General features: G+C 34.6%; 1 protein-coding gene across 1 annotated transcript in view; it reads left to right on the forward strand.

Annotated features, from left to right (window-relative positions):
* Nucleotides 1–27,612, forward strand: part of TMEM26 (transmembrane protein 26) — a 47,722-nt gene that overhangs the window by 13,315 nt on the left and 6,795 nt on the right. Inside the window, exons 2-5 of the mRNA XM_055308696.1 lie at nt 3,014–3,092; nt 9,885–9,998; nt 11,678–11,898; nt 27,223–27,299. Coding sequence (XP_055164671.1) covers nt 3,014–3,092; nt 9,885–9,998; nt 11,678–11,898; nt 27,223–27,299 — 491 coding nt within the window. The remainder of the gene's footprint in view (nt 1–3,013; nt 3,093–9,884; nt 9,999–11,677; nt 11,899–27,222; nt 27,300–27,612) is intronic.

Raw genomic sequence — 27,612 nt, forward strand, 5'->3', positions numbered from 1 at the left:
ATAAGGTTTGTTGTTTTAACTTCTGCTGTACAACAACCACAGCTTGCTACAGGGAAGTTAGAGAGGAAGGAGAGGAGGAAACTCCTGATGCTGATTTGCTATTGATCACTTTGGAGTGCTATCCATTGCACAGTAACTCTCCCTGGAAGCCTCCTGAAATTCCAGAAAATCCTCTCGGGTGTAAGATTCAGGGTGTAGGACATTTGGGGAGAAAGTCTACAGACTGAGTTGAATATGATAAATTCCTAGGCTCTCAGTATGATTGCTTCTTTCTACCCCCTCCTCGCTTATGTCAGAAAAGTCTATGAAGACAGATTGAAGTGAGGGGAACTTTATAGAAAACATTTTGTTTGTTTTAAGGATGTGCCACAGGAAGAGAAACGGGAAGCGGAAAGACTAGAATATGGAGTCTTTGTCAGATTACCGAATTTAGATTTTCTGTAGCGGGTAACAGAGAGAATCTCGGATCTTGAAGTGTGTTGTTTTTGGTTTTGTTTTGACATAACCAGATTCTTAATTAAAGGAAAAGCCTTGAGATCGGATAATATTTTTCCAATTACAGAAATAAGTCTTATGCATAGAAGATGTTAAGAGTTGTTTGCTTCATGTTTAACCTCTTTCAAGAGTTATTATATGTTCAGTCTGTGGCTTCCCTAGGTATTATTGTAATCGTATTTTTAGGGGAGTCAATCCCAAAATGAATTCCAAGAGTCAACAAAATTGCAGTCTAGACAAGATTGGACATAGTGGAACAAACATTTACATATTCCCAATGTCCTTGCAACTGGAATTCATTTCCTTTCTCAATCTCACAAAGGAAATACTCTCTCCTGGTGTTTCCCTTGATATGTAAGGTCAAAGAATTAATTTTCCCTTTTCTTTGTAAGAGCATGTTCAACATGGGGGCTTTCACTATCTCTCTGTCGCTCAGCCATCTTCTAAGCCAGATTTCAATAATACCATGACCCATAACCTTTTGTTTCAAAATTGGTTCTTTGCAGGAAATCAAAGGTGGAGGAGTGTCTATATTAAATATTGATTTAAAAAAAAAGACTTCTCTTTCTTTTCTTCTTTCTTCCTTCTTCTCCCCAGAAGCTGAAAGGCAATATTAGTGAAAGGGTTTACAGCCTTGAAAAGTCCATTCTAGATATTCTCCTTCATTTAACTTTGCTCACTTTTCTCCCCTGCATTATAATAACAGGGTTTTAATACCATTTCATCTCAAATAATTCTATTTGTTGAGCAATTGACATTTCTATTTTTCAGGTAATTTTAAACCATCACATGCTATACTGAAAGTAATTTATTATTTATTTATTTGTTTGTTTGTTTATTTATTTATGATTTGATTTATTTATTCATGCGAGACAGACAGAGAGAGGTAGAGACATAGACAGAGAGGAGCAGGCTCTATGCAGGAGCCCGATGCGGGGCTCAATCCTGGAACTCCAGGATCACTGCCTGAGCCAAAGGCAGACATTCAACTGCTTGAGCCACCCAGGTGTCCCAATACTAAAAGCATCTTAATAAAATTATATTAACTTACAATTTTTTTCTTTGCAATGCCCCTATAAAGCAATAGTTCAATCTAAAATAAAGCATAATTTGAAGAAATAAATTTGGGAAGTATATCATTTTTATCTTATTTCAAACTTCTAAGGACATATTTTCATAGTTTAATGTCCTATAAAATTACTAATAGTAGTTATCTATTATGGAATACCCATGTCTGCCAGACACTGCTTTATAGAAAGTATAATAAAAATCCCTATGAGATAAATGTGACCACTATGGACTGAATTGTGTTTCCCAGAATGTGTATGTTGAAACCCTAACCACCAGTGTGACTCTATTTTGAGACAGAGCTTTTAGGAAGTTATTAAGGGTAAAAGAGGTCATAGGGTGGGATCTGAATCTGATGTGCATGCCCTGAGGAAAGGCCATGTGAGGACACACAAGAAGGTTGGCTGTATATAAACCAGTAAGAGAGATCCCATCAAATCTGAATGGTAGTGGAACCTTGATCTTAGACTTAAAACCTCCAGAACTGTGAGAAAATAAATTTCTTTTGTTCAAGCTACTCAGTCTTGATCATTGGCACGGCAGTCCGAGCTGACTAATACAGTGACTGTCCCCACTTTGTGGACTAGGAAGCAGACGAGTCACTGGAAAAACTGATATTTGAATCTGAATATGAGAAGCCCACTCTTTGGACTGCCCTCTGCTTTTGAGCCAGGAAATAATGAAGATAGATAGCCTTTAAAAAAAAAATACCAAGCACTTCATCTGTTGTTGTGTGTGATTTTATTTTTACTAGGTTTAGTAGATATACACAAAGTCAGGTTGATTTTGCTCATTCCTATTCATTATCATCTGATTTTTGTGTTCTAGCAGGATGTTACTATTTGAGCTTTCAGAATTCTAGGTTAATATTTTAAAATGTAGCCAATCTTCCTGAAATTGCAGTGTTGAGAAACCCAAGATTTACTCTTGCTCTATTTGCTTGTTGTAAAACATATTAAATACAAAATATCCAGTATTGTGCCTGAAACTAGTTGGCAGTATTCCATTAAATCATATTAAAATTAACTTCTATTAATTGGATTAGAAATTCAGTGAGAATGACAGCTGCTAGTGCCTTTTGCAGTTACTTTGTTTCTCTATAATCCATATGGCAGAAATCACATAATGCTTTCTTCCCCATTGAAATAATCACTTGAGATAAAAAGGTTTGACTCAATGTGATCAGGGTGCATGCATTTGTTTTTCTTTCTTTAGAAAAATAAATTTTTGTAAAAACTGAACTTTTGGGACGCCTGGGTGGCTCAGCGGTTGAGCATCTGCCTTTGACTTAGGGCGTGATCCTGGAGTCCTGGGATCAAGTCCCACGTCAGGCTCCCTGCATGGAGCCTGCTTATCCCTCTGCCTGTGTCTCTGCCTCTCTCTGTGTCTCTAATGAATAAATAAATAAAATCTTTAAAAAAAAACTGAACTTTTTTCCTCTCTTTTACAGGTTTTCACCAGCCATATTTTTATATCTGGTTAGCATCGTTCCATCATTATGGCTTCTTGAAATGCACCATGAGACTCAGGTATGTCCCTTTGGAAAGTAAGAAACTGGAAGATTCATCAGGAAACTCCTTTCATACTATAATCCAATTTATTTCAGAAATGCATTTCTCAAAGGAATTGGAGTTATCAATAATTGAATAAGTAAGAGGCCATTAGCAAAAGAAAGTGAATTCACGATCTATCAAAACCCATAAAAATGTTACATTTGTTTAAGAGTTAGGATTACATAATTAATCAATGATTTATGTTAGAGATCTTGTTCGTAAGCACCCCACCCCTAATAGAAATTACCCGGTGTGTGTGTGTGTGTGTGTGTGTGTGTGTGTGTGTGTGTGTAAAAATTTGGTTTAAAAGTTTGCAGATTCAGTGAGTTTCTATATTGTACTAAGAATGGGAAGGGATCAATAATCTAGTATCCTATAAAATGACATTTTTAAAAGTAGCAAAAAACAAAAAGAAACCCCATCATCTAGACTGCTATGTAATTGCAATCAAACCTGGAGGGGCTATTTGAAATAGTCTATCTTAAAAATATAGGGCTTCCAGATTACATAGGATTCCTTTTTGAGGGTTCCCTAAGCTGTTTTAGTGAAATAAGAATTCTACTCTGGAGCCAGATGCGAAGGATAAGGGAGAGGAGTATGAGACCCACCATTGGGAAAGGTGGGATGTATGTATTAGGACCAAGCTGACTAAAAAAAATAAACAGTGGCTTCTAATAAAGTCCCTAACCTATAAAGAGAGAAAGAGCTACTTTTTTTTTTTTTTAAGTGAGTTGCTTCTTACCTGGACAACCCTAGGTAGCAGGCTCTGGACTGGATTCACAATCCATTGCTTTTAGTGCTCCTGTACAACACTGTGGAGGGCAGACTCCAGCAGATTCCAGCCTGGACTTTGCATCTTCTGGGCTCAGGTTATGGGACTATGTTACAGATAAACTGTAGTTATGATATAATATTATTTTAGTACTTTTCACTGATACAGTGCTTTAGTCAAGATAAGAATTTGCCCTTATGGATTTCTTTGCTACAGTTGGTCATTTTACAGTAAAGTTAAGACTCTGATGTATGTTTCAGATATTCAAGCCTTATCTAGAAAATGCTTGCTCCAAATTTTAGGCGCACACAGGGGAATTTAGCTCTGTGGACTATTTTTGAAGAATTCCACAAGCATATACCAGTAAAATAGGCATGAAGAAAACATTTATTTGCCTTAAATCTCCTATTTAAAAATATTAAAGTCACAGGCTATCTCTATGACTGTAGCAAAATATTTTTGTAACACTAGATTGGCTGGTTCAAGTTATCATGGTTTTTAAAAACCGTACCATAAGGAGTTAGGAGACTGTTTCAATTTCCTTACTACTTACTACTTTCAGGGGTATGGAAATAAGCTCTGGTGATTTGAATCATTTTTTTCCTTCACATCCAATTCTATAACATGACTATCATCCACAATAACAATTCATTTCCCAAAACGCTTTTATAATATAAATGCGTTGCACAGTTAATTGATATACAGGTCAAATCCCATTACAACAAATAGCATGCAACCAAAAGCTCTCTTTTTAATAAAAAAAGATTTTTGAGCCCCAGGCGGTACTTCTCTAATTTTCATACTACAAAAGAAATTGGACCTTAAGTAGTAATGGATTTGACTCATTTTGACACTAAGAATTAAAATGAATGCCCAAAGATTGAATTGGGCAGAGTGGGCAGAGATGGAAGTAGAAAAAAGTAAGAGAAAGAGAGACAAACAGTATTGAAATTGCATTTAAAGAAATAAGAAACGGCAGAGTAAAGGGAGGTACAGCAATTCTCTTAGTCCATTCATTTAAAAATTTTTGGTTGTGGTAATAACTATTTTTCTTTATGCAGTCCTTTCTTTCAAATTACTTTCAAATACATTTCCTCTTTTACTAACTCAGCAACTTCATAAGTTGGGCATGGTTTATGTATTTCTATTTTATAGAAAAGGACCCCGAGACTCAGAAAGGTTAAGTAATTTTCTCAAGGCCACACAGCTAATCCATAACAGTTCTGGGGCTTAGCACCTAGGGCTTAACCCCTGCTCTTTAAACCACACTGCCTTTCTAAGTTATGTGTTCTATGTTTTAGAGGGGTTCCCATCAAAATCACCTGATTTTTTTTTTCATGACAGGAGAGTAATTTAATTTCCTTTCACATTTTCCATTTATTGTACATCCTAAATGTTCTAACCTATGTCTTACCATTAGGAAAACATCCTGACTTGTTTCATGAAGACATTCCTCCTAGGTAATCAGTTCTTTAACTTCATTTCTGCATCGGGCTAGGGCTACATGACTGGAAACAAGATGGTTATGACGATAGTTATGACCATAACTCTTTATCTATTTTGAAGTGGCACAATTAAAACAATGAAAACTTTCTGGTCTTGATGGTATTACAGTCTGGTCTGGCCCAAAGGAAGATTTTTGAAGCTAATAGGAATTTTTAAGACACAGCCCATGAAAAAGTGGCTTGTTGGTACCCAGATCATCTACATGAACTCCTCTGTACAATGCTAAGTGGAAATAATATTACCATAAGAACAATACAAGTCAGGTTAGGCTGTAAGAGTCAAACCAGTTCTCTGCAGTTCTAATGCAGCTGCCACTTATAGGAAATTCTCGTCAATTTGTAACAAGTAGAATTACAAGAATGGTATGGGACTCAGGTTGCAATACCATAGTATGACTACAAAGCTATTTGCCACTGCAGAGCAGTTGACTTTTTTTTTAATGACTATGGATTTTTGGTGCTAAGGATGTAAAAGAACCATATCAAAGTCACCAATTTTAATATATAGTCTGCTTTAATGCCTATGAATAAAGTGGTCAGAATTGTTTCTTGTTGCCCATATGATTCTCACAAAGCTACTCTGCAATGAGGATTCGTTGCTTGGTTCAAAGATTTAATTTCTTTATCTTCATTATCTTTTCTCTGAGCCTTTGCTGTACAGAAAAAAAAGTGTGCTAACAGCTGGATTTTTGCTCTTAGAGATATGGCACATGGCCATTTTTCCTAATTATTCTTGTCATTTCACCCATAACACTAGTTGTTTTGATGGGGAGTAGAAAAAATAAAAAAAAATCTTGACGGAATTTCTTTTTACTTTTTCAAGTAGCTTATAGAATGATTGATGCAGTATCCAGAATAATTGAGAAAAATATACTTCTTATAATGTTAATATTAAAAAAATAGTTTCTCTCTACATCCAAATATGTGACCTGGATATGTGGTGGTGGTAGTGGTGGTGATGATAGTGGTGTATGTATATGCATGTGTATGTTTCAAAAATATGTAGGCCTGCAGATGTTTAAAAAAATCTTTAACTTTTTGGAAACAGTTTATGAAATTATCATTAGCTACACTTACATTTTCAAGTGCCACTCTTTTTCTCTCTTATATACTTTTTATTTACCTCAGATTCCCATGCACAGTTAAAAATCATACACAGGGGATCCCTGGGTGGCGCAGCGGTTTAGCGCCTGCCTTTGGCCCAGGGCGCGATCCTGGAGACCCGGGATCGAATCCCACATCGGGCTCCCGGTGCATGGAGCCTGCTTCTCCCTCTGCCTATGTCTCTGCCTCTCTCTCTCATTCTGTGTGACTATCATAAATTAAAAAAAAATTTAAAAAAATCATACACAGTTCATTTGTAGAAATCATGGATAAAAATCTGGATAAAAACATGCATGGTTCATTTGTAGAAATTTACATGCAAAACAAAGGAACAAGAAGGGAGAAACATTTAGTTTAGGTCTTTGTCAGAGTTTCCATAAAACTAAGTTAACCTCCAAACTGACACTAAAATGTATATTTTGATAGAGAAACATGTTAATTTGGGGGGTTGTTTCAGGTCTTAACAGGCAAGATTGAAGTTAATTGCATTACCTACTAAACAAATGGTATTTTGGATAAAGAGCCTTCTGGACAAGAAATAAATTCTTAGAATGAATGTTTTGACCAGGATCATACGTGCTTTAATGCTATCATTGATAGTTGATTTGTTCCACAACTGTTCCAGGGTTCAAGAAAGGAACCCTAACTATCACTCCATGAATTGTATAGCTCTCAAATACCAACAGCATTTTTCATAGAACTATAACAAACAATGCTAAAGTTTGTATGGAAACAAAGACTCTGAATAGCCTAAGCAATCTTGAGAAAGAAAAGCAAAGCTGGAAACATTACAATTCCAGACTTCATATTATGTTACAGAGCTGTAGTAATCAAAACTGGATACATAGATCAATAGAACAGAATAGGAAACCCAGAAATAAACCCATAATTATATAATCAATTAAATCTTCAACAAAGCAGGAAGGAATATCCAATGGGAAACAAACATAGTCTTTTCAACAAATGGTGTTGGGAAAACTGGACAGCAACATGCATAAGAAGGAAACTGGACTACTTTCTTACACCATACACACCAAAAAAATTCAAAATGGATGAAAGACCTAAATAAGAGACTTGAAACCATAAAAATCCAGAAGAGAACACAGGTACTAACTTCTTTAACATCAGCTATAGCAATTTTTTTCTAGATATTTCTCCTGAGGCAGGAGAAACAAAAACAAAAATAAACTATCGGGGAAAAAAACTAAACTATTGGGACTACACCAAAATAACAAATTCTGCACAGTAAAGGAAACAACAAAATAAAGGGCAATCTGGAACAGAAGATATTTGTAAATCACATATCCAATAAAGTGTTAGTATCCAAAATATATAAAGAACTTATAAAACTCAATACCCCCCAAAACAAATAATTCAATTAAAAAACAGGCAGAAAAATGACAGGAAAATTTCATTAGCATTTTAAGAAGGATTCCTAAATGATATGTATTTTAGCAACAGACCGGAATGTCTTATTCCTTACAGTCTTTGTTCAATCATTGGAGGCAAAGCCTCAGAGTGTAGTCCAGATGCTGTCATTAGGTACTAACTTTGAAGGGTAAGAGGAATTTAATGATTGCACATTTAGGTAACTTCTTTAAAATGCATTGGATAGGGGCACCTGAGTGGCTCAGTTGGTTAAGTGACTGATTCTTGATTTTGACTCAGGTCATGATCTCATGGTCTTGAGATCAAGCCCCGCTCTCACATGGACTCTCATAAGTAAGTAAGTAAATAAATAATGCATTGGATAGCATAAAGAAAGTGAATGACACACCCATATTTCTCAATTCTCAGCTAAATGAATACAGTAGTTCCTTCTTCTCCATGAGGGATAAGTTCTAAGATTCCCCAGTGGATGCCTAAAAATGTAGGTGGCACCAAACTCAATATATACTGTTTTTCCTATACATATATATTATAATAAAGTGTAATTTATAGATTAGGTACAGAAATAGATCAACAATAACCAATAATAAAATAGAACAATTATAATGATGTACCACAATAAAAGTTATGTGAATGTGAAAAAAATGGGTAGAAGACATGAAAAGACATTTCTTTAAAGAGGACATCCAGATGGCCAACAGACCCATGAAAAGATGTTCATCATCACTTAGTATCAGGGAAATACAAATCAAAACTACAATGAGATATCACCTAAAAAAAAAAGAGAGAGAGAGAGAGAGAGAGATATCACCTCACACCTGTCAGAATGGCTAAAATCAACAACACAAGAAACAAGTGTTGGTGAGGATGTGGAGAAAAAGGAACCCCTGTGTACTATTGATGGGAATGCAAACTGATACAGCCAATGTAAAGAATAGTATGGAAGTTCCTCAAAAAGTTAAAAATAGAACTACCTTAAGATTCTGCAACTGCACTTCTGGGTATCTACTCAAGGAATAAAAAAAAAACACTAATTTAAAGGAATACATGCACCCCTGTGTTTATTGCAGCATTATATGCAATAGCCAAGATATGACAGCAGCCCAGCCCAAGTGTCCATTGACAAATACATAGATAAAGCAGAGGTGGTATATATGTATACAATGGAATGTTATTCAGCCATAAAAAAGAATGAAGTCTTGCTATTTTCAAGGACATGGATGGAGCTAGAGAATATAATGCTAAATGAAATAAGTCATTCAGAGAAACACAAATACTATATGATTTCATTTATATGTGGAATTTAAGAAAGAAAACAAATGATCAAAGGGAAAAAAGAGAGAAACCAAGAAACAAGTGTCTTATTTATAGAGAACAACTGATGGTCACCAGAGTTGTGGTGGGTGAGGGGAATGGGTGAAATCAGTGATGAGGATTAAGGAGTGACTCGACTAGGTGATGTATAGAATTGTTGAATCACTATATGGTACACTCGAAGCTAATATAGCACTGTATGTGTACTAACTGGAATTAAAATAAAAACTTTAAAATTCTTTTTATTTTTTATTTATGATAGTCATACAGTGAGAGAGAGAGAGAGAGAGAGAGAGAGAGAGAGGCAGAGACACAAGCAGGCTCCATGCACCGGGAGCCCGACGTGGGACTCGATCCCGGGTCTCCAGGATCGCGCCCTGGGCCAAAGGCAGGCGCCAAATCGCTGCGCCACCCAGGGATCCCAAACTTTAAAATTCTACAGCTCTGCACAATGAACTACATCCTCACAGATTTGTGGGAAAATAAAACATGTATAGTTGACTTTCTTCTCATATTAATTGAAAAGTGGTTTCTATTTAAAACACAATCTGAATTTTGGAAATATTTGTGCATACTGTGTAAACTCCACATACCTACTCATAGTCTCTTAAATAATTGAAGCCATTTTAAATTCTACGTATTGTGCCTTTTTTTTAACATATTGCCTTTTTACAAAATTCTTAGTATTGCAGTAGCCACTCTGAAGGAATGTCACAAAATACCAGCAGCAAAGAAAACGTCAATCAAACTCTAATATCAGGTGAACAAGCCGAGGGAACAGAGGATCTCATTAAGACGGTGAGAGCTTTTTCTGCTGTATTTTAAAGGATCTAGCAACTCACCTTTTCATTTGGTGAGGATAACATACTCTACAATGTTCAGCTCATTCTTTCCTAAGGACATTTGCCAATTATTTGTTTGGCTTAGGAATTTGCAAAATAATTGTATTTTTATTTATTAAACACATTTAACATGCATAATAGTCATATACATCTTATATATAAATAGATATATTTAACTTGCAGCATTAAGTAGCCTTTAATACTTAGGTCAGATAATATATGCACAAAAAGAGATACATATGATTTGTGGAGGAATGATATACTTAAAAGACTGGGATCTGGCCTATATATTTTTAGGTGTTTATATTAATACAATAGGGAAAATTTCCAGCCAAATAGAATCACTTCTTTGTTCTTCACATGCCTGATATTTGTCAAACTAACCATGGCCTATTACAAAATGGTATATGGGAGATACTCAAGGCCCAGGCCCCTACAATGAGCTACATTTTCAACAATAAGACAGATCATTGAATCTAAGAGGTTTAATTGAATTAGTCTGGGATTCTAATTCAATCTCCAATCACAGCTGACTGATATCACTTTGAACAAATCAGTTAATCTCTCTGTATCTCAGTTTTTCATCTGACAATTGAAAATATTAATACTTACCCTGCTAGTATGCTTCCTGTAAGAATTAAGTAGGATGTATGTGAAGTCTCATAGAAGAAATATGAAACTGTGTAAATGAAAGATCATTGATCTTCATGCATGACTTCAGTCAGGTTAACATCCTGCCTTGCCTTTTATCCTCCCTCTACCTTCACACCTGACATCAGTAAGTAATCAAGAGGGGTAAATAGGTTTTGCACAAACATAGTTATTTGTATAAATCAGTTGGAATCAACTATCCAAGCCACGAGAGACCTACACTCCTGTAGTCTTTAAAAGACTATAGCCTCTAAGGGAAAATAATATATCTCAAAGCTTATTTAGAAGTTACATGAGCAAGAGATATTCAGAATAAGGAAAGGGATATAAATTTTTCTAAGAGTCCAAGATTAAGGGCAGAATAAAATTTGGTTGCTAGTTAATGGATTTTTCAATAGTATGTTAAATATTCAGAATAAAAATAAGAACTATAGTTATTCTCTTTCTTTGCATTTAGGTAATGAATAAGCATTATTATACATTTTCTCATTTGATGTAGTAGTATTTCAAAGCAATAAAAAACAAGAGATTTGTACCATGTTAAAATACTCTCAGATTAATAAATGCAGACTTGAAATCCCTGAAAGAAAAATACAGGGATTTTTTTTTTGTGATTTTAATATGGTATTTAAAAAGTTTTGCTGTATGTAATACCTTGTTACAGATAAGAGTAAAATGAGAAATGATCTTTAAAACATCATCAAATTGGCTATATAAATATCAAATGCTACAATCCTACTATCAAGCATGAGGTTTAAATTACTTCTTGTTATAAGGCTGCCCCATTTTAAGGACCACGTTAGCCTTTTCCCCCCAACGTTCAGTTGAAAGGAGTTTTATTTTCTGTAGTGAGTGAAAAATCATTTTCTGAAAATGACCTTCCATAAAAGTTAAGTCTTGGTTGAAATCTATGGTAAAGAAGGCATATCTCTCCACAGTGGTAGCTCACAATCCTTATCTCTGTATGATCTTTCTGTTACATAGGCCAAAGTGTTTGTAAGTAACTTATCTACAGTATGTGAGAAGGTTTGGACTTTGGGACTCCATCAGACGTTCTTGTTAATGCTCATAATTGGAAGATGGCTTCTACCCATTGGAGGCGGGATCACTCGAGACCAACTCTCTCAACTTCTCCTTATGTTTGTGGGGACAGCTGCTGATATATTGGAATTCACAAGTGAGACCCTGGAAGAACAAAGTGTGAGGTAAGCAGGCCTGCAAGATCAGGGTCCCCACACTTGTCTATTTGTTCTACTATTTATATTCTGCACAAATAAGGATTTTCAGTCTATTATAATTCCAAAAATAGAAGCATAGTTTCCTAATGTTCAGACATATTAGTTACTATCCCAATATCTATCTATCTATCTATCTATCTATCTATCTATCATCTATCTATCATTTTCATTTGAACTTCATGCTAGAGAAAAGGGCAAATAATATTTCCTTTGGGTCAGGACAGAAAAGCTCTCCACTTCTGCCTGACCCCAGGTTAGGTGAGGCCATGGTTATAAGAAAACCTTCAGGAGGTGGAATGATCATCCATAGCTCCTCTTTCATATTCTCAAGTAGCCAATCATAAAATTTTCTTCTAGCACACGGCATAGCTACAATTCCAAGAAAGCACCTAGAAAAGATATAGAGAAATCTCTCTTCTACCCATTTGGAAATGTATATTCCCTGGTGTGAATGGAGAATGGAGCAGATTAGGTTTATTTTACTAAATTTTATTTTTAGTCAGTTTTGTTCAAAGTGCCTAAAGGCCTTCTGGTGTAGATGCCTATAAATTAAAACTTATTGAGTTGGTACTTTTATTTTTGCCACAAGCAAATAAACTCAGAATCCATGATCACATCTGTTTATGGAACCACTTTCTTACCTTTAGGGATTTAAGTCTCAGTGCCTGAATGTACTTTCAGCTTGGGTTGTTTTGCACTATGCTATAAAAATAAATTGCAATGAAGCTAGCTTTTAATGCTACAGTTTATGCTGTGTTTCTCAAATAACGAAACATAAAGCTGAGCAAAATACACTAACTTACTGAGTAAATGTAATATTCCAATTATAGCACAAAGAATATCGATAACCAGAGGTTACCTTTACATCATTTCCTGTTTCATTTATACTAATTTTTCTTATACTTTATTAAGTAGACAGAACTTTATTTTTTTTAAATTTTTTTATTTATTTATGATAGTCACAGAGAGAGAGAGGCAGAGACACAGGCAGAGGGAGAAGCAGGCTCCATGCACCGGGAGCCCGATGTGGGATTCAATCCGGGGTCTCCAGGATCGCGCCCTGGGCCAAAGGCAGGCGCCAAACCGCTGCGCCACCCAGGGATCCCTAGACAGAACTTTAAAAAGAATCCAATTTAAGTTGATCCATTGTCCAAAATATTGATATTAAATTTGTAACTTTAATACCTTATATTTGGTCAGTGCTGTACATTATATATTACATTTCTCGTAATACAAGAAAAACATGAAGAAATCATGATCAAGCACATAAAAACAATAAACTATAGGCACAATGACAGGGACATAAAAATATAAATATGACTAGCTATACCTATAGAAATAAACACATAGATGCTAAATATCTGGGGAGATGGGGGGGGGAATTAGGGTAGGAAATAGAATATTCAGGAGGGATATGTTTCATGGGGCTGCTAATAAAAATGTGAGAAATGCCAAACCCAGCTATCTTAATGGTCTCTATATTAGGTCCATCCACAAATGACACCAAGCTTCATTTTATAGATCAGTGTTTGCCAATAGATGTTAAATGTTCAATAAGTTAGGCATTAAAATTTTAATGTCCCAGAAAAAACATTGAAAATCATGAGGTATTCATTCATTCAGCAACTGTAGATTGATTATCTAGTATGTACCAGGCAGTGAGTTAGGTAGAGATTGGGGAGCAAGTGGTAAGTGGTGAGAGAAAATCTGGACACATCATACTCTCCTAACCCAGGTGATTTCAATTCAGCAATTTCTTCTGCCACCTACAAATTAATTGAATGTTTCAAAAATCTTTCTGTTTCTCATTTTATACTTGTATTATGTCCTTCGAAGGAATCAAATAAAATATACTATGGTTATCATTTGCTTGTTTGTTTATTTATTTTCCTTTTTAAAATTTTTATTTAATTATGCTGAGTGAAGTAAGTCAATCGGAGAAGGACAAACAGTGTGTGTTCTCATTCATTTGGGGAATATAAATAATAGTGAAAGGGAATATAAGGGAAGGGAGAGGAAATGTGTGGGAAATATCAGAAAGGGAGACAGAACATAAAGACTCCTAACTCTGGGAAACGAACTAGGGGTGGTGGAAGGGGAGGAGGGCGGGGGGTGGGGGTGAGTGGCTGACGGGCACTGAGGGGGACACTTGACGGGATGAGCACTGGGTGTTATTCTGTATGTTGGTAAATTGAACACCAATAAAAAATTAATTTATAAAAAAAATAAATTCAATTTGCCAACATATAGTATTACACCCAAAGCTCATCACATCATGTACCCTCCTTAGTGCCCCCTCACCCAGTTACCCCATCCCCACACCGGTCTCTTGTGGTTTGTCTTCCTCTCTAATTTTTCCCCACTCCTTTCCTTTATGGTCCCCTTCACTATTTCTCATTTTAACATTTATTTTTCAGGCTTCATGGTCTCAGACTGGTCATTTTATTTTTAATATAACTGCATTGTATCAGTGTTTAGTCTACGCTCCTGCATGTCTCTATCACTACTCAGTTTCCAAAGTCAAGGCCCAGAAAGAACCTATAATTTTTTTCTCCTTAAAACCTACCTTCACTTCTGATTTTGTCACTGGTCTCATCTATACTGCGAGAATTGACACTGCAAATGTCTGTCTCCTCAAAGGAGAGATTTAAACCCTCCCACTGTGGCAAACCTTTCCCCTTTGCACTCAAAAAAGACAGTCATGAAAAATAAATGTAATGTACTCATAAAAGATGTTCACTTGTGATAGCAAAGGAGGCTACTTCATTATAACCCATTTAGCGTTACCTATTTTTACAACATTTTATTTTCTATTTTATTTTATTATGTAATTTGGCCTGACAGATTTAGGAGAAAACCTTCAATAATGTGTACACTGCAATGATGTCTATTTTTTTTTTAACTTAAATCAATTTCTTTCCTTATGCCCACTTTAGGTTCATTTTGCTCATTCTTGTGGTTGTGACCAATTTACATGAACTTGTGAGATAATGCAAATTTTTCTTAAGAGCTTGACTTTACACACCCTAGAATTCACTATTCTAATTCTACGGTTCAGTGACATTTAGTAACTGTATGTGCAGCCATCATGAAAATCTAGATTCCTTGTGGCTGTTTGGAGTCAATTCTCACTCTCCCATGACGAACCCTAAGCAATCCCGGATATATATGTTTTTTTCCTATAGTTAAGAGCATCTTATGGTTTTCCTCTCTGTATGTTTTAAAAAAAGAATATTTTTTTAAAAAAAATTGATAAAGTTCCATGTATTAGTTTTTTTTTTTAAATTTTAAGTAGTATATTTTGGGTGTCATATCTAAGAAATATTTTCCTCAACAAAATTAGAAATATTTCCCTTTATAATATTCTGACTTGACTCTTGTGTAGTGTGATATAAGGATCTAAATTTGTGTTTCATTTTATTTTGTTTTGTTTTTGGCATTGTCCCAGAACAGTTTTTGTTCTAAGACCAATGGTCTCTGTAATTTGTTGAAAAGACTATCCTTTCCCTAATAAATTGCCTTGATATCTTTGTTGACCACATATGTAAGGGTCTTTACAGACTTTCTGTTGTATTCCATTGCTATATATATCTATCCTTATGCCAGTACCAGACTATTATGATTACAGGAATTTAATGGTAAGTCTGAAACTATATTATTATAAGCCTTCTAATATTGTTCTTTAAAAATTTTTTTTTGGCTATTCTAGGTCCTCTATATTTCCCTTTAAGTTTTATGATCAGCTTGTCAAATTCTACAAAATAATGCTGCTGGAATCTTGATAAGGATTGTATTAAATCTAAGCATCAACTTGTGAAGAAATGACATCTTAATTTTAAATCTTTTAATGTGTGAAGATGAATTATCTCATCATTTATTCAGATATTCTTTAATTTATCTCAGCAATGTTTTGTAATTTTCAATATATGGGTCTTGTGCTGCTTTTCCTAACCTTATTTTTAAGTATTTGATTCTATTTGATAGAATTATTTTCTTAATATCATTTTATGTTTTTTATTACTACTACATAGAAATACAATTGATTTTTGTATGATGATCTTATACCCAGCAATCATGCAAGTTTATTAGTTTTCTAGATTCCTTAGGATTTTCTACTTATAGGATAATGCCATTTGTAAGTAAGATAGTTTTCATTCTTTTTAATCTGTATGACTTTAATTTCTTTTTCTTACCTTATTACACTGGTTAGGATTTCTAGTACAATGTAAATAGAAGTATACGAGTGGACATTTCAATCTCAAAGGGTAGCATTCTGTCTTTCACTATTAAGGATGGTGTTATGTATAGGTTTTGCATATATACTTTGTAGATGCCCTTGATCAGTTGGAGGAAATTCTTATTTCTAGGTTATTAAGAGTTTCTTTCTTTCTTTCTTTCTTTCTTTCTTTCTTTCTTTCTTTCTTTCTTTCTTTCTTTCTTCTTTCTTTCTTTCTTTTTTTTATTTCTTTTTTTTAAATTTATTTATTTATGATAGTCACAGAGAGAGAGAGAGAGAGAGAGAGAGAGAGAGGCAGAGACACAGGCAGAGGGAGAAGCAGGCTCCATGCACCGGGAGCCCGATATGGGATTTGATCCCGGGTCTCCAGGATCGCGCCCTGAGCCAAAGGCAGGCGCCAAACCGCTGCGCCACCCAGGGATCCCTCTTTCTTCTTTCTTTTGTCATTGGGTTTTGTTCAATGTTTTTTCTATTTTTATCAAGATTATTATGTGGTGGTTGTCTTTCATTCTATGAATATGGTATATTACATTAACTAGTTTTCAGATGCTAAACCAACCTTGAATTCCTGGGATAAATCTTAGTTGATTATAGTGTATAATGGTTTCAATGCATTACTGATATGGGTTTGCTAACATTTTGTTGTTAATTTTTACATCTACACTCATGAGCATATCAATTTATAGTAATATTTTCTAATGATCTCTTTTTCTGGCTTTAATATTAGGATAATGCTGGATTCAGTGAATACCTCAGGAAGCATCCCTTCTTTCTTTATTTTCCAAAAGACTTTGTAAAGGTGTGGTATTATTTTTTCTTTCAATGTTTTATAGAATTTACCTATCAAGCCATCTGGGCCCAGGCTTTTCTTTTGGAAAGATATTTTATTACTAATTCAACATAAGTATTTCTTTATAAGACTATTCAGTTATTCTATTTCTTCTGAATTAGCTTTGATCACATTTTTCTTTTTTTATTTCTAGGAATTTTTCCATTTCAAATAAATTAACTAGTTTTTATATAAAGTTTTTAATATTAGTTTTTATATTATTCCTTTAAACTTGTGTCAATTTCTACGGGGTCACTTATTATCCCCCCTTTTATATTCAGAGTTTGTCATTTGTGTCTTCTTTATTTTGTTTTGTTTAGATTTATCAATATTGTGATCTTCTAAAATAACTGACTTTTGGCTCCATTGATTTTTTTCCATTGTTATTCTGTTCTCCATTTCATTGATTTGTGCTCTGATGTCTAATTTTTCCTTCCTTCCTTCTGCTTGCTTCAATTTAATTTGCTCTTTTTTTTCCTACTTTCTCAAGATGAAAGCGTAGATTATTGATTTGAGATCTTTCTGCTTTTTGACATGCCATTAAAGCTATAGATTTCCCTCTAATCATTGCTTTATCTGTGTCCCATATGCTTTACTTTGTTATCTTTTTGTTTAATAAAGTTCAAAATATTTTCCAATATCTCCTGTGATTTATCCTTTCACCTATGGATTATTTAGAAGTAACCTATTTAATTTCCATATGGAGATTGCTCATATTTCTTTCTGTTGTTTTCTATTTTAATTCTGTTGCAGTTTTTAATTATTTTAATCCTTTTAAATATATTGAGACTTATCTTATTGCCTAGCATATGGCCTACCTTGGAGAATGTGCTATATATATGCTTGAAAAGAATGTGTATTTATCTGCTGTTTGGTTGAGCGTTCTGTAAATGTCAACTGTGTCATGTTGGTTATTAGGTTATTTAATTCTTCTGTGTTCTTACTGATTTTTTGTCTAGTTGTTCTACCAATTATTGAGAGTTGGGCATTGAAATCTCCAACTCTAATTGTTGAATTGTCTGTTTCCTTTTTCAATACTGTCAGTTTTTGCTTCAAGTATTTTGAGGCTTTGTTTTTAGATGTGTATACATTCATCTTTTTAAACATCTTCCTGATGTAATAACTATTTTTCATCATGAAATGTCACTCTTTTTCTCTAGTAATACGTCTTGTCTGAAAGTCTATTTTGTTTCTTATGAACTTAGGTACTCCTCTCTTATAATACTGTTGGCATGGGATATTTTTTCCATCCTTGTACTTTCAAACTCTTTGTATTTTTGCATATAAACTGTGTCCTCATAGACTACATATAGTTGGATTTGCATCTTTTTCCCTAGTCAAACTTTGTCTTTTAATTGGAGCATATATTAGTTTCCTGGGACTGCCATAATGAAATACCACAAACTGAAAGTCTTAAAACAACAGAAGTTTATTTTCTCACAGTCCTCAAGGTTGAAAGTCCAAATCAGTGTCAGCAGGGTTGGTTTCTACTGGAGGTTCTGAAGAAGAATCTGTTTGGTGCCTCTTTCCTGGACTCTGGTGGTTGCTGGCAATTTTTAGTGTGCCTTGGCTTATAAGCACATCACTCCAATCCATGCCTCTGTCTTCACATGGCATTCTCCCCAGTGTTTCTGTTAGGGTTTCCACATTTTCCACTTCTTACAGGGACACCAGTCTTTGGAATAGGACTCAGATTAATCTAATATGACCTCATATTAATTTGTTTATATCTGCAAAGACTATTTCCAAATAAGATTACATTCTGAAGTCTAAGCAGACATCACTCAACCTATTACAGTATATTTATTCCATTCATATACAATGTAATTATTGATTTGGTTGGATTTCTTTTTATCTGCCATTTTGCTATTTGTGTTTTTCTAAGCCTTAGTCTTTTTTATTCCTCATTTACTGCTTTAAAAATATTTTTAGGGGATTCCTGGGTGGTTCAGTGGTTTAGTGCCTGCCTTTGGCCCAGGGTGTGATCCTGGAGTCCTGGGTTGGAGTCCCACGTCAGGCTCCCTGCATGGAGCCTGCTTCTCCCTCTGCCTGTGTCTCTGTCTCTCTATCTCTCTCTCTCTCTCTCATGAATAAATAAATAAAATCTTTAAAAAAAATAAAAAATAAAAATATTTTTAATAAATAATTTTAATTGATTTTTGTATTATTTTATTGATGGTTACTATAGGGATTACAATAAGTATTCTAAATCTACATATGCAAAAAAAAATAAATCTACATATGCTACTCTAAATTGATAGCTCCATTTCTTCCCCCTCTTTTTTGCTATTGTCATTATATTACATCTTTATATGTTATAAACTAAACAATACAGTTTTATAATTTTGTTTCATAGCCTTTAAGTTTTAAAGAAATTAAGAGAAAAAATATGGCTGCATATTTATGTGTTCTCTTATATTTGCCCACAATTGGAAGAGCCTCTTTATTCCTTCTTGTGAATTTGAGTTACTGTCTGGTATTATTTCTTTTCAGCCTGAGAGATTTCTCTTATTTCTTCTAAGGCAAATCTGCTACCAGCGAATTCTCCTAGTATTTGTCTAGAAAAGTGTTTATTTTGCCGTCATGTTTCAAAAAAAGTTCTGTTAGATAGAGAATTCATGGTTGTCAATTTTTACATCAGCATTTTACATATATCATTCCACTGTCTTCTGGCCTTCATTATTTCTGTTAAGATGTTACCATTTTTTGTTGTTACCCAATACAAGCTGAGTCATTGCTCTTTTCAAGATTTTCTCTTTCTCTTTGACTTTGAGTCATTTGATTGTGATGTGTGTAGGTGTAGTTCTTTTTGTCTAACCTTACTACAACTTTACCGAACTTGGATCTGTAAATTATGTTTTTCCTCAAAGTTAGGAATTTTCAGCCATTATTTAGTCAAACATATTTCTGGTCCATTCTATTCCTCCTTCTGAGACTCCTATTACGAATAAGTATGCTTACGTGTGTTCCATAGGTTTCTGAGACTGTTTTTTTTCTCCCATATGTTTTACTTTCTTTTAATCAAATGGGATAACTTTCATTAATATATCTTCCACATCACTGATTCTTTCTTCTGCCACCGCACGGCTATATGTAGACTCAAATTGTAGTGTATACCTACTGAATTTTTCATTTTGGATCCCATACTTTCAACTATCAAATTTCTATTTAATTATTTTACAGCGTATATATTTTTATTTAGATTATCTATTTGTTAATAATTGTCATCATTGTCATGATATTTTTTCTAATTTATGCAACATAGTTTTATTTTATTCTTTGAATATATATTTTATAGCTGCTTTGATGTCTTTGTCTGCTAAGTCCAGCATCTGGACCCCATTATAGTCAGTTTCTATTGATTTTTTTTCCCTGAGTATATATCAGTCATTACAGTTTTTTGCATATTTTGTATTTATGGTAGAAACCAGACATTTTATTTTTTATTTATTTATTTATTTTTAAATTTTTATTTATTTATGATAGTCACAGAGAGAGAGAGAGAGGCAGAGACACAGGCAGAGGGAGAAGCAGGCTCCATGCACCGGGAGCCTGACGTGGGATTCGATCCCGGGTCTCCAGGATCGCGCCCTGGGCCAAAGGCAGGCACCAAACCGCTGCGCCACCCAGGGATCCTGAAACCAGACATTTTAGATTATATTTTAAGCTTCCCCTGTACTTTAGGCTTCTTGGTGGTGGTGTTTTTGTTGTCTCAATAAATTGCTTGAACTTAATCTAAGGAATCTCTTTCCCTTAGGTTGTAGCCACTGATGTTTCTGCTGTGTGTGTTTTTTTTAACATTTTATTTTTGTTTTATTTGACAGAGAGAGAAAGAGCACAAGCATGGAGAATGGCAGGAAGAGGGAGAGAGAGAAGCAGACTTCCTGCCAAGCAGGGAGCCTGATGCAGGGCTCAATTCCAGAGCCTCGGGATCATGACCTGAGCTGAAGGCAGACATTTAACTGACAGGGCTACTCAGGTGCCCCTCTGCTTTTTTTTTAAAAAAAAATCTTTTTGTTAGTCTTTTTTTTTTTTTAAGATTTTATTTATTTATTCATGAGAGACACAGAGAGAAAGGCAGAGACACAGGCAGAGGGAGAAGCAGGCTCCATGCAGGGAGCCGGATGTGGGACTCAATCCCAGGATTCCAGGATCACATCCTGGATGAAGGCAGGTGCGCAACTGAGCCAACCAGGCATCCCTGTTGGTTAGTCTTTAGCATGACCTATTAGGATTATACCTATAACTACATAGCTTGTGATTAGCCAATGATTTGGATAGGTTTTGTGATCAAACACTTGGAGCCCTTATGATCTTCATCCTCTGCCAATGGATCTGTGTGTGGGTTGGATAGCACATTAAATTCATAAAGTTTTCATATATACTCAGGTTCTAATTTCCTCTGGGTTTTCTGGTTTTCTTGGCTCTTCCTGGCACATGTCTGGCATACATGGTGACCTTATCCAGCCCTTCTAAGTCTCTCTTATTTTCTAAATCTCTCCATTAAAATTCAAGTTAGTCTACCATTCACCACAACTGGGATTGCGACCTTAGGGTAACAAGGCTTGAGCTCTCCCATTCATTTCCAACCAAGTTGATTACTCTTACTGACCATACATCTAAGCATAAGATTTTACAATCCACTCTAAGTCAAGTCAGCACACTGTGACCATGCGGGGCCTCTGGTTTTCACTGTCAAACCAACCCTGGTAAAACTTCTACTCTGACTGGCCAAGACAGCCTTAACATTCCCTTCAGTTTAACTAAACATAAAGAGGTCTATTGCTGAGTATAGGCCTTTCACCTCTCTTTCCTTATGGCATTTACTTTAGAAAACTTGCAACTACAAATTGTTTCTCTCCCCCTTTGAGATTAAGTCTTCTCCCAGCTTTCTTGTTTTACTACTCAGGAATCTTTCTAATGGATGTAAGAATCCTCCATTTGAAATGCGATCATCAAGAAAGATAGCACCATCTCTCCATCTCTTTGAGATGTTAGAAGCCTAACTCACATCAGTGTCATTAGCAAACACAAATGGTCTAATCATTTTTTTTTAAAATATAACAAATGGTCTAATTCTGTTGACCAATCTTTCCTCTAATGTCCTCTAGAACTTTTGCAATAAATTGCTCCAGTGCTTAAAAACTCTCTTGCCTTTTGCTTCAGTAGGGGTGAACTCAGCATTTCTTTTCTTTTGCAATAGTCTTGAATAAAGTATTCCTTGCCTATTTAACTCTGTCTGATGAATTTTTCTTTGACATATTCAAGCTGGAGGGGTGTGAAAATATTCCATGGACAAGAATGTCTCAAACTCCTACTCTTCTTAACTGAAGTTCTACCAGTTTCTCATAAATAAATGTTACTCAATTTGTTATTTGCCTTTGCTTGATTTTCAGAGATATGAAGTGGTTATTGTTGACAATTTGTCAAGTATGTATGTTTTCATTCTACTACAGCCATCCTGCAACATTTTTAATAACTCTGAATTTCAGTATTGTTGCCAGGAAGAGTTAACTGGCTATTTACACATTTAGAGATAATTTTTAATGTGCAGGGTTTTTTTTTTTGAGCACAGATCATTTATTAAAGAGAAAAAAATCTGTTCTCATAACATTACTATGTTCTCATAACATTAGTATTATTTCATTGTATTTGACCACCAAAGGAATTTTCCTATGTTTATACTGTGTTTTCTTTTCATTTAGCTTTTATTGCTTTTCTTCTAGGCTAGGTTAATATTTCATTTTCTCATTTTCTTTTTCTCTTCTTTGATTTTTTTTTCCTTCTCTGAAGAGGTTCGTTGAATGCTTTTCTAAAAAGTAGGTGAATTAGGGGAGTCTGGGTGGTGCAATCAGTTATGATTCCAACTTGTGATTTGGGCTCAGGTCATGATCTCGGGGTTGTGAGATTGAGCCCCACATTAGGGTGCTACAGTCAGCATTGAGTCTGCTTGAGTTTCTTTCTTCCTCTCCTTCTCCACCCCCCCACCTACACTCACACACTCTCTCTCTAAAATAAATAAATAAATCTTTAAAAAAATAAAAATAAAAAGTAGGTGAATTCTATCCACTGATTATCTCTTATCTACAGGAACATTTACATGTCCAAAAAGAAATAGTTAAGCGAATTAGCTATGACTTTATTTTTACCTTTCACCCAATAAATTTGGTACACTGTTACACCAAATTACAATCTTTTATTCTCCTAATTTTCCAAGTAGAGAAGTGATACTCACCTGTATAATTATATTTGTCAAGATCTTTTGCCTCTTTATGAATAGAATTCATTGTCTGCTTACATGCTTCCCAGTTGACATTTATGAAGACACTACACATGAGAAAATGTAGTGAGAGAATTAGGGGAGAAAGTTACACAATGGAGATAATGTTGGATAAATTCACTCCAGAATTCCTTCACATTTTGAGTGATTGCCCTTTAAGCTCAATGATTTATTTACTTTCTTTTTATCCTTCCTGAATAACTTTTACTATCTGAGTACAAATTTGTTTGCTTCAAAAACTTTCCGGCCATTTATTCCAGTTTTTTTTTTGATAAATTTACTAATATATTTCTCAATACTCACATTTTCCTATATTTTGTTTGTGTTCAAATATTTGCATATGCAAAAAATAGATGTTCATTATTGTAATATTAAAATTTGGCTTTCTTAGCACTAGGGTTTATTATTTATCCTTATTTTGTATAGTGATAGAATTAAAACACAGAGTTTAAGAAATATGTGCTCATAATAAAAATACTACTGCTATCATTCCTGGTGCTGCTGCAGCTTGCTACTACTACTAGATAATGTTTATTTATCTCTTGCTGTGCTTCAAGTACTGTTCTAAGTGTTTTAGTTGTAATAAATTGTTATTTTTACAGTATATAATGAGGTAGACTATCATTATCACCATTTTGTAAGCTGAACTGTGGCAGGCAAGAGAATTTGGGAAAATCTCAAGGTTACATGGTAATAAAAAAATAACACCTAACTTGCATAATTAGTCTGTTTCAAGTGCTGTTCTAAGAGCTTTATATGTTTAACTTATTTTTACAATATACTAATACAATTATCATATAAAATCCAGTAACTATTATTATTTGTATCCTCATATTGAAGATAGGTAAACTAAAGCATATAGATGTGAAATTACTTGTTCATGTTCATGTAGTCAGTAAATATCAATCTGGGATTGGAGGCCCAAATCCTGTCTCTCTAGTGAATGTTGGTGCTGGTATTTGAACTCCAGCAACCTAACACCATACCTCATGCTTTCTGCAGCCTGGCAGACAAATTGCGCTTGAGTTTTTGGTTGAAATATTGAAGTTTGGGATTAGAAGAAACTTCAGAAGTAGCCATCTATTGAATAATCTATTTTACATCTGTTGCAAAATCCTCTCCAGAATTTTCTCAACAAGGTTTTGTCCAGACTTTCTTTGAAAATTTTCACTAATAGAGACTATACTAACCCTGGGGCAACTTATTCCATTTTTGAGTTGATATTATTAGAGAGTACTTTTCTCTATTGTGATAAAATTTGCATTCTTATAGGCACCACTAAAATCCTTTGAATCTGAATTGGCCCTCTGAAGTCACAAGAAATAAGTTTAATGCCTTTTCCATGTGATGGTCTTTTAAATATGTGGAAAAAAAGTTTTTAGGGACTCTTCTCTTAGTTTCTTGAGCTATCCCACATTTACCATGGCTCTGAGATCTCTCACCATCCTGGCCTCTCTTTGGACCAAAACCTTTATAAATTTTCCTCCTTTAACATGAAGCACAATACATAATATGTCAAATATATTCTGAACATTGTTAAATACAGCAAGGCTAAAACTTCCCATTTCCTTTATGGAAATAGTATAGTACAGTGGTTAAAAGGTTGAATGCTGAAACAAGCTATCTAGTTTTGATTTCTGCTTCCAACATTTATAACCACATTACTTCGGATGAGAGTTCTACAACTCTGCTTCAGTTTCTTCACTGGTCAAATAGGGATAAGTGTAGCTATTTTGTAAAATTGGTATGAGGATTGCGATCATAGTTAACCCTTAGAAAACTTCCTGAAAGAGTATGAGCTCAGAAGCTGTAGGTAAAATTATTTACAAATTCAGGCACTCATAGATGATCTATTATATATAGACATTGACATTGCAAAGTTGGAAAAGTAATAGAATGCATTCCCTAGATATTCCACTTTAAATTCTAGACTTTATACTTCTTATGAAGTGACCTATGATTGCCTTTGATTTTGGAAAGTCATAAATCCATGTCATACTGATTAGATAGTGATAAAGGAAAATCCCTGAGCCTTTTTTATGGCAGCTTCTGTGAAATACTACCTCTTCTCTCCTATTGTAGGCCATCTGGTTACATCTTGTCAAGATCTTTTGGGATCTTGATTATCTCTTCTGGGGTAATGGTTTCCCATCCAACCTCCATGCCATCTGTACATATGAGAAGCCTTCCAACAATTTGGCAACCAAGTCATTGGTGAAATGTGAAGTAGAATAGAATCAAAGGCAGAACCTGCAGCAACCCTTAGAGAGCTCCCTTTGGGGAGTCATTTACACGGTTAGGAATCCACCTAACTGTGCTTACACCCAGAACATTTCTTAATCTTGCTAATAAGAATACTGTGGGAGGATTTTTCACAAGCCTTATTTAAACCCAAATATCTAATATTAATTTATATATCATTGCTTTCTTGATAGTCCTAACTCTATTGAAGAGAGAGAGAGAGAAGAAAATCTCAGTATGCTGAGTGTAATTGTTCCAAGTAAACTGTGCTAATTCCTAGTAATTATTGTCTTCTACAAGAGCTATCAGAAATATTCTAAATAATCACTTATATAACTTAACTAGGGATGAATAGTAAATGTGCCTTTTGTACTTTAAGTTACAATTCTGCTTCATTTTGAAAATTAAGACATTTTTTGTCACTACACTTGTCTCTACCATTAACTCCCAAGATAATGATGGCTTAGAAACATTGCTTACAATTTCCCTCATAGTTTTTGAGATACAATTTTTCAGGGCCTCATACTTGAAGCATTTAAAGATATCTCTTAAAACCATCTCATTTATTTTGGTTTCAACTACTCTTCCCTGATTCCTTTCTGTCCCACTTCAATCTGAAAATACCTCTTGATGGAGAAATTGCCAGTAAAATCTGCTATTATGCCATTAATCTCAAATTGATAACTTCCTTTGTGTTTTTTTATTTTTTTTTATTTATTTATGATAGTCACACACACACAGAGAGAGAGAGAGAGAGAGAGAGAGAGAGAGAGAGGCAGAGACACAGGCAGAGGGAGAAGCAGGCTCCATGCACCGGGAGCCCGACATGGGATTCGATCCCGGGTCTCCAGGATCACGCCCTGGGCCAAAGGCAGGCGCTAAACCGCTGCGCCACCCAGGGATCCCCTTCCTTTGTGTTTTTGCTTTAAAATATTAACTATGATATTTCTTTAATATCCTTTCTATTTTTATAACATCTATTTTATCTGACTTTAGTCTTCAAGACCATTCTCCTAGGTAGATGACATTTGCATATTCGTATATTTGCCAAGTACAGGCCCTTCTTTCATACATCCAGTAATTCCTTCCACAAATATTTGTTGAGTGTCTATTATTTGTTCTAGGCACTGGGGATACAATAGTGAATGAAGCTGTCATATTTCTTGACTTATATCCTAGTAAATGGTGTAAATTTTTGATTGTTGGATTTAGCTCCCACTGTTTTTCCTAACTGAAGATAATTTTCTTTTACATGCTAAACTTTTCATTGTTGAGCATCATCTAGTCCTTTTGTGACATAGTTTCTAAGTTAGGGTTTCCTGATCTTAGAAAAAAAGTTTTCACTTTTTCTCCTTGAAAATTCTTGAAATCAACCCTCTGAATTTTTCCTAGCATTTATCTCCAATAATGTTTCCATGATTTTGTAAAACTAAAGACAACAAAATGGGATAAAGAGGCTTTGCCATAATTTACAGATGCTGGCACATGTGGAAGTTGGATTTTAAGTCTTGGATTTTTATTTTTTTACTTCTTTATTATTCCATTATAATCATGAATGGATTTTTTCATGGGTTTCTTCTATCACCAATGTATATAATCTTAAGAGATTTATTATGGTGTACTCAAATATGAGAAAAAAGAAAATATTTCTTTAAAAAATTATCATATTTTTATTACTAATTTAAAATTCTAACTGCATTCTAGGAATAGTCCTGCCCTTGTCTATGCCATACTTGTTATATGGACCTGGAGCATGCTGCAATTTCCACTTGACCTAGCAGGTAAATGTCTCGATGTTTGTTCAAAAAAACAGAAAATTATAACTCTTGATTATAAACTATAATCAAGCTAAGGAAGCATTTGAGAGGATTATCATTTTTATCATTTTGATATTCCAATGTTAGTTCCAGTTCAGTTTAGAAGAAAAGTCGACTGAAACTTAGGAAAGCCACTAGTGGATTCATTCTGGGACATGGTGAGTCTGAGATAGTTGAATGTACTGGAGCACAGTTTTACATTCACTTCAAATCATGTATGAGTTGTAAAATCTCCTGCAAATTAGTTAAGACCTTTGTGCCTCAATTTTTTACCAAT

This window comes from Nyctereutes procyonoides, unplaced genomic scaffold (assembly GCF_905146905.1).
Source record: "Nyctereutes procyonoides isolate TBG_1078 unplaced genomic scaffold, NYPRO_anot_genome, whole genome shotgun sequence".
In the NCBI taxonomy this organism is placed as follows: Eukaryota; Metazoa; Chordata; class Mammalia; order Carnivora; family Canidae; genus Nyctereutes; species Nyctereutes procyonoides.